Consider the following 13,278-nt stretch of genomic DNA (forward strand, 5'->3'; position numbering starts at 1 on the left):
CCAATGCATTTATATTTTCTGTTACTCTTCTACCACTACTCCACAATTTAGATTAAATGTTGAATTTTTACTTCACTACATTTGTGATACAGCTTTAGTTAATGGTTACTTTGCAGATTAAAATCTTAAAATCAGACCTTCAAATAGAATGTATAACGAAAACAATTCAAAAATGTGCTCCATAATAAAAATCGTCTTCAAACTGACAAACTACAGCGGTGCTATGCAGCTCACGTGTCAATGCGTCAACAATAATAATCCAGTATTCTCTCACTTTGTGAAAGGAGGAATTCTGCACAGTATGTAGTTCTACAGTAGGACCTTTACTTTTAATGAGGTGTAATTATATTAAAAACACATGCATTTAAAATATCAGTACTTGTTCCATCACTGGTCAGGGTTGTAGATGTGAACCTGAATGTCATTTAAATACAGGAACAGGTTAAAAGGCAGACTTTGACTACGGCTTAGGTCTGACTATTGACCTTTTACAGCTTAAAATATATCTACCTTCTTTGCAGCAGACAAGATTTGAACAGTTTAAAGGATATATTACTGATCAAATCCAAGGGAGAATGGAATAATACAAAAATAATCGGTAAACCAATGTAATTACTGTCACTTTTCAACAGATTACTGCAGCTTTAAAACATTTCTCCTCTTCTCATTGCTTGCTTCTCGGTATTTTCAGCGAACCACAAATTATGAGCCATATTTGCCCCTTTTTGTCAGCAGGTGTGACTGAGTGTTACCATGGAAACACAGGTCTTAGTTCTGAGTTAGTCTGGGGATCGAGTGACTTCCTTTGGAAAATAAAACCACTGAAAATGTATTGGATCAATCCAATAGAAATTTTAATACTTGTATGTGTATTTGTATCTATATTTGTCTGTGAATATACGTAGAAAAGACCTCCCTCAGAGTTACAGGGGCCAATAATCTCCTCACAGCTAACACACACACAATATAAATTGTTTTTTTGGTGGTTTTTCGTAGTTCTTTAGGATAAAAGTAATTGATGCAGCTGAAGGTAAAAGACAAAAATTCCAACTCATCATCTATTTAATTTTTCTGAAGCTTCACCTGCAGTTAGCTCATGCTGTTTCCATCATGCCCACAGGTAAACTTCTGTGACAACTGTACAAATATTGTTCACACCACCAGACAAAGATACTAATTTTTGTTGTTGTTGTTGTTACTTGTTTCTTATGGACACACTAGATTATCTTAAAGGGACAAACTTTCATGCTTGACTTGTATGCCCCTTATTACTGAGTAATAATCCAGCATTGTGTAGTTTTAAGGAATTTAATTTCATAGTTAGTCAGTCATTCTTCAGTAATTACATCTAACAGTATTTAGTATAACAGGCAAATAGCAGTATGGCTGCTCAGCAAGGTATTTTCTGGGGGAAAAAAGGTATAATGCAAATAAATAGGATAATTATATAACCCAAAGTAAGACAGATTCACTACTTGCTTATTGTGTAAGGATGTATTATAGGTAGTGGTAAATACAACTAAATTGTTGGTAACTAAGGAGTAACATACATTTTAAAAAAGTGATTGCATTGTAAATGTATATATATATATATATATATATATATATATATATATATATATATATATATATATATATATATATATATATATATATATATATATATATATATATATATATATATTATATTATATATATATATATATATAAACTGTGATGCATGATGAAAATATAACTTTTATTAATAATATTTTTTTAGACTTCCATATTCACTAAGTGGTCGAGGGGTCAGAGTCATAATCACATTAGGGAATCTGATTATTATATTATAGAATGTCCATGCACCTGAGGTAGTTCGATGAAACTGTTTTCCTACCTACTACCTGTCAAAGTAACTTCAAATCACTCAAATTCACTTTAAATCACCATGCCTTGAAATGTGTAAATACTGTATACTGAATTTTAATTACTATAGTATTGTACAACAAAACTTTTTCAGAGTATATGCTAACCTTTAGTGTTAATCTTACTAACCTGCCTTTTTGTTATTTTATGTTGATGTATGTAAGCTGCTGAACACTTGAGTGTAAGTATTTAGTATAGAAAGTATCTATCTATCTATCTATCTATCTATCTATCTATCTATCTATCTATCTATCTATCTATCTATCTATCTATCTATCTATCTATCATCTATATCTATATTTTGGCGCCACCTGGTGGATTTTCTGAATAGACGCACAACAAGAGGTCAAAGTTGAAATGTGACGTAAGGACGTACACAGCGTAGTTGGAAGACGAAACACAAATATCACTTTGCAAACAAGTTTTTCTTTATGTCTTCATTCATTGACATGGATATATGAATTGAAAGCACGTCTGGACGGGAACATTTCGTCTTTGATATCCGGTAAATTTGTGAGCTTTTAAAGGGAACGGAGGCTTCCAGCTAGTTGCAAGTAAGCTAGCATGTTAGCTGCTAGCCCGGTGTGTAGCATGCTATGGATCCGTGGAGTATAATTCCAGACGAGGTGGCTTTGGAGGGACTGGACGGGATAACTATCCCCACTCTCTGGATTCGGCTAGAAAATAGAGTGCCCAAGTTTCCCCTCAAGCTCGACGACTGCACCAAGGAGCTTATCTGGAAGTCTCTGGTCAGCAACACCGACCTGAAGTTCTACGAGCTGCCGAAGGAGAGAGAGGATGTCGTGCTGATTGATAGGTGACTTTATCATCTTTGTTGTGGCATAAAGGGCTCAGTTCAAACCAAATAAAAACACAAAGCAAAACAGGAAGAAACATCCCCAGTTTGTGGTGCTCTGTAGGGCTACTACCCCATTAATCCACTTGTTTTTTTTTCTGATAAAGAGTCCAAACTCGACATAATCAGTTTGTAGTCGTGGACGTCAAAGAAAAGCACCAAAATCTTGCATTTTAGAGGCTGGAAACAAGAGCTGGACAGTTAATAAAAAAATGTCACTACCAACCACTATGAATGAAGCACTGTGATGTTCCTGCCTGCACGTCTTATTCTCCATATGTAAGGGAATGGGCTTGTTTAGTACAGACTGCTGCAAAAATCACGTCATTTTTGTTTAATTTAATTTTATGGTGGAAAAGGAAAGACAAAAATAATCATCACCACTAACATTGAAACTATTGCCATTGCAGTATATGTCAAAAATAATAATATAATAATGCATCTTTACCTAAATGGAAGTAATGCTCTTTGCCGAGGTCTAAAATGTTTTTCACTTTTTTGTTTTGATTGTTTTAAGCTTAAAAGTAGCTCGAAGAAAGTATAGAAGCTGTCGACTTTCCGGAGCTCTGAACTGAGTGAAACATTTTTCCTCTTTAGGATCCCACTTCAGTTTTATAAGGGTTTTGAATCATCTTACTTTGTAGGATGTTTTATATGTTCTACATGCCTCCAGTTGACTCAGATTTTGTGATATTCGTCTGTTTTCAGGTTTCAGGACAACGATGCGGAGAATGGCGATAAAATAACACACAAAACTTTGGAAACCCCCAAAGACATCTACCCCATTCATGTTGTTCCAGAAAATAAAGAGAGGACACAGGGATCATGTGCCCACTTTAAGGAGAGGAAAGACGTCACAAAGCAGGTCCGCTCCAAGTCCCCCACACTGTTGGTCAACTTGGAGGAGGCCTTGGAAAGGTTTGTAGAGATTGTTAACTGGTGAATAGATTTTTTTCAGCAGAGTCGTGGTTATTTGCAAGCAACACACTGCCACAAATAAATATGGTTGGGAACTCTGACCAATTATGTGAAAATGCATGGGGCACACAGAGCAGAGATTCAAACATTCGACATGTAACGCTTAAATATGGTGCGTTATTTAATTTTGTAGGTAGAATGAGAACAATGAAAATACTTATGCAAATCTATATCAATAGCAATCAGATATTTAATGAGAAAAAACAAATATATTTTGGCAAGGTCTGTAATATTTAACAAAATAATATGTGAGTTTAGCTGAAGCTCTTTAACATCTAAATCTCATTGTGGTACATTACTGTATTTCTTCCACTTCACACTCTCTCTCTTGTTTCTGCTCCTCTCAGATATGGGCGAAAACTTGTCGTGGTGGCGTCTCAGACTCTGCGATTTCGAACTCTGATTGGAAGTGAGAGCGACCCTGATTTAAAACTCACCGATGACTCTTACTGTGTGCTGGAAAGAGTGGGTCGAGCCCGGTGGCAAGGAGAGCTACAAAGTGATCTGCATGGAGGCTCGTTCAAGTAGGCGACGTGAACGTGTTCATTTAGCACAGAGACATTGTTGGTGTGTGTTCTCAGAGTGTAACAGCCAGTGTTGTGTCTTTGGAGGGTGGATGCCCGAAAGTTTCACTACTTGAGGAAGTCTCTTGTCAGACATCAGCTGGTCACCATGCAGGGCTTCGTCAGACGACTGGCGTCCGGAACGCAGCAGCACTCCATCCTTCTGCTGCTCAAACGCTTCCATGTAAACAGGTCTGTTTGCTTTCTTGGGATTTATTTTCCTCACTGTCAACACTGTTTTTCTGCTTACTGTTGTAATTCCTAATATTCTGGCTATATGGACTGTGGTAGCTTTGTACTTTCCGTCTCCAGTCGTATATCGGGGCAAAGGGCGTGAGCAAATACGAGAATTATTACAAGTCATTTTAGTTTATGTTTGCCAGTATTTATTCAAAGTAAAATACGCAGACGGGGAGCTATATCAAATAGAAAACAAGACAATATGAGAAACACTATATGCATAATATGTCCATGGAAGATAGTAGCACTGGTTGTGTAACAACAGTCGATAAATTTGTGGCTTTATTCTGATACTACATACCTGAAGGTGGCGTTCCACTTCCCCAGAATTTGCTGGAAGAACCAAACAAACAACTCCTCATATAAATGAAAGCATTTACAAGAAGCAGAAAGCATTTTAATGTGCCGATGTCTAATTTTCCACAACTTCCCTTTGCATATGCCACAAAAAAGCCTCTCCACATCACAACTTCAAACAGACAGGTGTGTGCAGGTGAATATGCTGGTGAATCGGTCGGTTTGTGAGCCGGTCTGTAACGCAACATTTGCCGTTCTGGTTGACTAATTTCTGTCTTTTTAAGTAAATGTTTAAAATGAATAATGTTAAATCATTTTGTTTTTAAAAAGCTTGGAGGAAGCGTGTGCTTTTTGTCTTTAGTTACGCTGTTTTATGAGTCCTTGTGTCTCTGAATCTCTAGAATGAATGTGGAGAGCCACAAAAGTCACTTTAATGGAATTCACGCCAAGCTGAAAAAAAGCTAATTGTCCTTTAAGTGATCAGATTTGTAGCCTTGACTGCTGATTTTTGATAGATTGATATAGAGATTCATAGAGATAAGTAGCATTTCCTTAAAATTTAGCAGCTTAAACTACCCCGTGTCTGTTTATTTTTAAGAATGACTTTCACAATTGATGAATTGATAAATTGTTTCAGCTGAGAGCATATACTATCAAATCAGTTTTATTTATGGAGCGTATATATTTGTAATCTGTTTTAAAAAAAATACCCTCCATCCTTACACGCTCATTTTAGATGAAGAAAAATTCTTGAAGTTTGAGTTCAACGCAAGACATACTGCTTAGCTTTTGTAGTACTGAAGATACAGAAGTTTGAAGACGAAAGCTGATGTTACTTTTACAAATCCAGTACTAACAATTAGGGGCATATTGGTCTGAGGCTCCCACTCTTCTCTTTTTCACTCTCTCAGAATTTCTCTCCACCTCTTTTTTCGTTTTAGGAGGACTAAGTACGAAGCACTGATGGAGTACGTATCCAACTTTCTCCAGCAGTCACCGGGTCAGTTTGCTACCATGATGATGTTTAAAGCACATCTTGTGAGTATCTTTCTCTGTGAGTGTCTGCTGGTCTTTTTGTGTTCGTCTTTGTGTTTGTGGTAGTAATTGTGCTCTTGTCTAGCAGCAGGTGAATGAAAGAAGTTTCCGGCGTCTGTTTAAATACATGCGAGCTGCCAGGTTGGTCGAGTTTTGCCAGTACCCTTTGGAGGAATTGGATCCCGGCGCTGGACCCTGCACCAACAAAAATGGTAACGTGACAGCACCGGTACAATTAGTTGTTAAGTTGAGAGGTTTTTCCTGATTACTAGTAACTGTCTTATTTGACAGCCCACACTGGAAATGCACTTTGATGTTTATTTAACTGAGCTTCTGTATTTGAATGGATGACTTTATTGTCTGTTCCAAGTAAAAACAGAAATTCATCTTTTGTCACGGCTGTAAGACAAAGTTTAAAAAACAGTCAAACATTGAAAGCACCTTCACACGTTAAAAACAGTACAATGAATAAAACCAAGTAAAGCACATAAAGATAACTAAAAACACTCTCGGACATGTGAGGGAAAAAAAGCCATAAAAACACATCAAAATATTTCAAAACAACAGCAAAGAAAAAAATTATAACCCAACATATCCAAAAAGGAGTATGATGAAGCATAAGCTTATTTACTCGTACCCCTTCTCCATCTCGACCATCAGTCACTCAGTACTCCATTCCCATAGTTATTTATGTAAATATTTACAAACAAAATAGAAGATAAATAAGAAGACATTAAATAATAATCAGTGACATATCCATGTCAAAGCCTCTCCTCCTGCCTGTACCTCGTGAAAAACATTTTTTTTACTGCTTTTTAACTAGATTTAGAGAATTAATGCGGTGTTACTTATACAAGAATTGCAACTTTTATTTTATTTTCTTACTATCCATGTTTTTCACATGACACCTGCACTGCATTGTTTGATTGTTTTCCAGGTAGTAAAGTCCTCGTGCGCTGTGTGAGGCTGGTGAAGCCATATGTAAAGAAGGGCATCCCGGATGATGAGGATGATGACGATGAAGACGAAGAAGATGAGGCTGGAGGAAGAACAGGAGGTTCCCGTTCAGAGGGGCGAATCATGGAGAGGGACATCATGTCGCAGGCCTATCACCTCAGTATGTTTGATCACTTCCATCTATTAAGAAACTGATTGGTTGGAAAAGATTTCAAGTTGTTGTGGATTTATTTTAAAGTACTTCAAATGTTGGCAGTTTTGGCGTAATCTTGCCGACAGACAACAATCAGTGTTTGAATCGTTCTAACATAAAAGTCATGACAGCAATTTTACAAGATCGTAGCTGTTGATATTTTCAAACCAGGTTCCATTTGTGTCCTGTCTTCTTAGGAGCAGTGTAATGAATTTGTCGCGTACTGATAATTTCTCTTGCACATAAAAATGTACCAACTTTAAAGTGAATTATAAGTTAAGGATTCTCCTGATGCCACTTCAGTTTATAGAAAATATATTTTTGCACACTGCAGAACAAAAGGGGTAAGCAAAAATAAAACAAAACCTTGTCAAATCACATGTCCTTCACTAAAAACTTTATTTCCTTTAACAACTGAAAGCAACTCTAGAGAGGTAGATGTAGATAAAACAAGTTAATCCTAAGCTAATGAAAGCACAACAGTCCCTTGTTTCAAGTTTTACACTAATTAAAAACAAAAATATAAATATTTTATTTCATTTCTGCAATAACGATCCCCCTGCACACTCCCACGCATGAGACCTTTAGGGCTTCACTGGCAACATAAGTCTTTAAATGAATCCCAGATGAAGCCTGTAAGACAACTGAGCATGCTCGAGTTTTCACTTTCTAATTTACCACGGTTCCCCAGCAGCGTTAAAGCTGCTACTTGCCCACTGGATGCCAGATATCTTAAAAGTTCTGTCGCTCATTCCATGAAGATCCAGTCAGGTAGAGAAACTTATGTGTAGTTGACAAAATGTCACCACTTTGTCGGTTGAGGCTAGTAAAGTTGCACATTCCTAGCCTTTGCAGTGTAACAGCGACACTACATATTTGTCTTTTCACTGTTGATGAAGACAGAGTTCGGGTGATAACAAAACATGTTATCAACCAGAAAGTTAGAGATTACACTGTGATCATTCAGACAGTTTACTGTTGCATAAATTGTGGCTCTTGTCTGTTCTGATGCAGTTTTGTCCTCTGGTACGAAGGGACTCCCCCAGCGTGACATCACGTTTAGAATGAACATCGGTAAACTGGAAGCTCGGATGGTCTGCCGAAGGCTGGAGAGTGATGGTTTGGTTAAGGTAGAGTAAATTAGTTCCCAACAGAAAGTGACCTTTTTTTATTGCTTTCAAAATCTGTGAAGTCTGTTTAAAGGGCTCATGAACAGGCAGAGAGATTAAACACACTCTCAATTGTTGGATACTGTATGTTTGGGCTTCCCTCCCACATGACCTCCACCAGAGGTCAACCACCGCAAAGAAAAGCCTCCCTCTTTGAAATACAGTGAGTCGTTTCACATCTGTTGGCAATCTGACAACATTTTGAAAGTTTGGTGTCAAACAGGAGGCTTGTGGATTTGAGTGTAAAACGGTGCTTGACTGAATTTGTAACTTATTTTGGTGGTGACCTACAAGCTGCAGACATGCAACAGTAACATTTTAGTCATCACATTTTAACGTACTTACACTGAACAACCAGAAGTTCTGTCCCTTTAATGAGCACTGTCTTCAGGAAAATATACACATGACTGTGGTAATGATGAGCTTTAGATGCACCAGCAGCTCCTGACTGTCCTCTGCTCTGTGAAATATCTGCTAGATGATGACTGGTAATGATCCTTGTAAGCCTCTGACTTTTCTTCCTTCTGTTGCTATGAGCTTCACAGTCATGTTGTGTGAAATGCCTCAAGAGTATTGAATAGATTGACAGAAAATATGGGAGACATTCATTTTCCAACATTATCTGATATTGTTCCATCCAACAATAATACCTACAAAATTAATCATAGTTTTCCATCAGTGCCATCTTAAATGGTATTTAGCAGGTATTAGCACACTAGCATGCTTAATATTATTCTGAATGTGTTAAACTTTATTCCTGCTCAATATTACATTAGCATTTAGCAAGGCCATCCAAAGTGAGACTGTTGTTGACTTGTTTATACTTTGTTGAAAAGTGCTGGTTCAGTCTAAGGCAGTAATTTATCACATTATCGTATTCGGTTGTATATCAGTGTGAAGTGTGTGTTTTCTCCTGTTTAGATGTAAATGAGGTGGACCAAATAAAAAAAAAAAACCTCCCTTTATTATAACACAAAAAAGGGTATTTGAAGTTGAATTACATTGTAAAGGAATTTCTATTTTTCATTTTGCCTTTTGTTTTGTAGGGATTCCTGGAGGATGAGGGCCGGCAGAGGACGACAAAATTCATCAGTCATAAGTGCGTATCTATAAATGACTATGAATTTCTAAATTCTCGCTCTAGCGTGTAAAATCCACTCGTTCCAAATATTATTGTGCTTTCTTGACAGATTTGTGGGTGTCAGTGATCGACTCCAAATGTTTAACAAAGAGCGGGAACGGACGAAGCAGCTCTACTCTTCTGCACCACAATCGTCAAGCACTGAACTGACCTCCCCCACAGCATCATTAACCTCCAAGTCAGCAGCAAAAGGAAAAGGCAAAACTCCTGCAGGCAAGAAGAATAAAAAAGCAGGTGGAGGAGACACCGAAGATGCAGAGGAGGCAGAGCAGGCGGTTGATGATAGCAAAGGGGAGGCGGGGGATGGACAGTCGGACAGAAAGGGAGGTAAAGCAAAAGGAAAGTCAGCAGCAAGAAGACGGACAGCAGGTGAAAATGGCAGTGTGGCAACACAACAGACACAGCCTGGCATGTCTGCCATGCAGCCTACACTGGCTGAATGTGAGTACTCGTCGGACCTGTCCACATCTCAGACAAAGGAGTTATTTAAGGCAAAATTCACGTCATAACCTTTAATTTGTGACAAAGTATTGACTTGGTCAGTTACAGGTCTTTGTTGTCTTTCTCTTTTGTCATCATCCAGGTGAAACTCTGCCCTGCAGCGAGTCCATGACTAGTGTTACACGTGACTCAGAGTCCATTCCTGCACCAGGTAATTCCCAGTAATTGTCCCATATAACTACAGTTTTGCTACACCTCAGAAAAGTGCAAATATTAAAGGAAGGAAAAATGATATTTCTGCTCTACATTTTGTCTTTCATCCCTCAGTTCAAACAGTTCTGCTGGAAAGCAATTAATCTTAAACCTGCTATAATTAGTTGATGGAAGTTTTGAGTTAATGAATGAGCTTGTGGTGACAATTATCACCATATGTCCCCTGACTTCAATGGAACGGGCACCCAGATAGGTCAACTGGTTGAGCAGGTGACCCATGAATAGGGGCTGTAGTCCCCAATGCAGCGGCCTGAGTTTGATTCCAGCTGTTGGGCCTTTGCTGCAGGTCTCCCCCCCATTCTTCTCCCTGCTTTCATATCTGCCTCTATTAACCTGTCTAAGAAAGCCAATACAAATAACTTTAGAAAAAATTAAGTGATATTCTGGTCCACAGGTTTCGTGGCTAAATTAAGCGTAACAGGTTAAATTGAAACATGTTATTAAAAATAAAGCAAGCAGTATTTTTTTTTGTGATTTTAAAGATTCAATTCATCCATTACCTATAGACTGCTTAGTCCTCTGTATGGTGGAGGTGTTAGAGTCTATCCCAGTCGACCGAGTGTGAAGGCAGATTTCACCCTGGACAGGTCGCCAGTCTATCACAGAGCCACACATAGAGACAGACAGATGTTACAAATATTTTTTTAAATATTTTTACATAAACAGATGACGCTGTTTGCCAGTAGTTTAATCTTTCAATCATCATTACTTCTACTGACATCTCTTATTGCACCTCACAGTTGACAAATTAAAATGTTACAGAGCTCATGTGTGCAATTCTGTTCAGTTGTATTTTACTTGTTGTGGCTCATATTACCAGGATTGTCTGATATTGTGATTAGTTTCAGAGTTGCGTCCTTCTCTGTGATACAATATTGTATAAACTGTGTGTTTATTTTTTTCTTTATTTAGTCCAAGCTTCAGTGAATGAGGAGATTCAGTCCAGCTCGGCCTCTACCAGCTCTTTGCCTCAGCGTGAGGCGTTAAATGAAGCGGAGAATCCCACAGACAACAACCCTGTGGTTGTTAAAAGTGTTTTCCAGTCACCGGTGGGTCTAATGGGTTTGTTTTTCCTCAGGGTAGAAGAGGTAGAAGCTAATTTGTCTGGCTGAGCGCTGAAAGTAACCTCTGAATCCACCTCCTTCAGGACTCCAGTTACGAGAAATCCAAAAAGTCTTCGAAGAATTCTCACGTAACGTACCGCCTGCTGAGGAGGAAGAACCTGATTGTCGAGGCTGTTCGTAACTTCAAAATAATAGAGGGCCTTTTCCCGTCAGTGTGCCTTGATTGTTAATAGTCATTTTAAACCATATTGTCAGGTATTAAGAGAGGGAACGATAAATCTCACTGTGCTGTATTTTTACAGGCTGCAGAAGATGATCAATGACGAAGAGAAGACTGGCTTTAGTTCAAAGTGTTGCAGGAAGACGATTTTACGTCTCATCCAAGGTCTGTCTAGAGAAGGCTTGCTCAAGCTGTTTACAACTACTGTTGTACAGGATGGCATCACCAAGAAGGTACACGCACACGTCACACCCTGACTCTGCCGCTCCTCTTCATAAATGTACAGAGACAACACATGAAAGAGCAGCAGCTTTTGATCATTCCTGACCTACAGCGCCCTCCATAATTATTGGCACCCCTGGTTAAGATGCATTGAAAGCCTTAAAATAAATTCAATTTTTATTGTACTTTCACACTGAAAATTGTAGAAAAATGTATTGTAGGAGAAGATTAGGTGCTGTTTTGTTGGCAAAAGGGGGTTGTACAAAATATTAACATCAGGGTTGCTAATAATTGTGGCACACATGATTTGATGTAAAATAATTATTTCTTAATGTGTGATTTTTTTTCTCATTGAATAAGTGCACTTGAATTAAAGGTTGGATTTTGCTCTTTTTTCATTGTGGTCCGATATCCATCCATCCATTCTCTATACACCGCTTTATCCTCACTAGGGTCGCGGGGGGAGCTGGAGCCTATCCCAGCTGACTCGGGCGAAGGCAGGGGACACCCAGGACAGGTCGCCAGTCTGTCGCAGGGCTACATACACAGACGAACACTCACACTCACATTCACACCTACGGGCAATTTAGAGTACTCAATTAACCTCAGCATATTTTTGGACTGTGGGAGGAAGCCGGAGTGCCCGGAGAAAACCCACGCATGCTCAGGGAGAACATGCAAACTCCATGCAGAAAGATCCCAGGCCCACCCCGGGATTCGAACCAGGGATCTTCTTGCTGCAAGGCGAAAGTGCTAACCACTACTCCACTGAGCAGCCCTGGTCCGATATTATTTAGAAAAAAACTGAATTTATTAGAAGCTAAAGAACACATCTTAACCAGGCGTACCAATAATTATGGAGGGCGCTGAGTGTTACTGCCTAGTAGTGGAAAGTAGCGCCTTTGCTGATAAATGATTTATGCTATATATGCAACCAGGGCTGCATAGTGGTTATCAGGTCAGTGATTAGCATCATCGCCTTGCAGCTGGAAGATCCCCGGTTTGTGTCCTGACCTGGGATCTTTCTGTGTCGAGTTTGCGTGTTCTTCCTGTGCATGCGTGGCTTTTCTTCAAAAACATGCTGATTGATGATTCTAAATTGTCCGTAGGTGTGAATGTGAGTGTGATTGTCTGTATGTGTAGCCCTGTGACAGACTGATGACCTGTCCAGGCTGTTTTCTGCCTTCACCACAAGTCAGCTTGGATAGGCTTCAGCCCTCCTGCAACTCTAATGGATTAAGGGGTGTATAGATAATTGATGGATGTATGCATAAGTGGTGCTAAACTTGATATTTGTTTATATTTTTTCAATGCCTTCCTTGCCTTGAATTAGCGCAAGGTTAGGGTTAGGTCATTTATGCACTTACTTAGTCACAGACATCACACATCAAGTTTCGTCTCTCTGTGTCACGTGTCTGTCTGATGTTTTTGCTCATGTAGGTTGACTTGGTTGTTCATCCGTCCATTCAACCCAGTGATGACAAAGTAAAGGAAGTGATTGAGCAGGTCCGGTTTAAAATCTCCAGCTCTTATGCAGCTGTACGGTGAGCACAAGCTGAATACCTAAATATTATTTGTTGACCTCTGCTGCTGTTATTTGTCTCATCCATGTTTAGTTTTAACCAACTAGACCACACTAGCACTGACTGATGACAAGATTTTGTACAGAGAAGTGAGATGTTAAAAGAAATGTAAATTCCAATTTGATCATTCTGGCTAAATTG

The 13,278-nt window shown here is 38.8% G+C and overlaps 1 protein-coding gene across 1 annotated transcript in view; it reads left to right on the plus strand.

Moving 5' to 3' along the window:
• The first annotated feature begins 2,254 nt into the window (after positions 1 to 2,254).
• LOC110966376 (general transcription factor 3C polypeptide 1) overlaps positions 2,255 to 13,278 on the plus strand; it is a 28,267-nt gene continuing 17,243 nt past the window's right edge. The window contains 15 exon segments of the mRNA XM_022215711.2: positions 2,255 to 2,722; positions 3,470 to 3,679; positions 4,087 to 4,263; positions 4,351 to 4,494; positions 5,781 to 5,877; positions 5,963 to 6,086; positions 6,812 to 6,991; positions 8,039 to 8,154; positions 9,240 to 9,292; positions 9,384 to 9,775; positions 9,918 to 9,986; positions 10,961 to 11,097; positions 11,196 to 11,320; positions 11,415 to 11,565; positions 12,995 to 13,098. Of these exon segments, the coding sequence (XP_022071403.2) occupies positions 2,502 to 2,722; positions 3,470 to 3,679; positions 4,087 to 4,263; positions 4,351 to 4,494; positions 5,781 to 5,877; positions 5,963 to 6,086; positions 6,812 to 6,991; positions 8,039 to 8,154; positions 9,240 to 9,292; positions 9,384 to 9,775; positions 9,918 to 9,986; positions 10,961 to 11,097; positions 11,196 to 11,320; positions 11,415 to 11,565; positions 12,995 to 13,098 (2,300 nt within the window). The 5' untranslated portion in view covers positions 2,255 to 2,501.

The sequence above is a fragment of the Acanthochromis polyacanthus genome, chromosome 3, assembly GCF_021347895.1.
Source record: "Acanthochromis polyacanthus isolate Apoly-LR-REF ecotype Palm Island chromosome 3, KAUST_Apoly_ChrSc, whole genome shotgun sequence".
In the NCBI taxonomy this organism is placed as follows: Eukaryota; Metazoa; Chordata; class Actinopteri; family Pomacentridae; genus Acanthochromis; species Acanthochromis polyacanthus.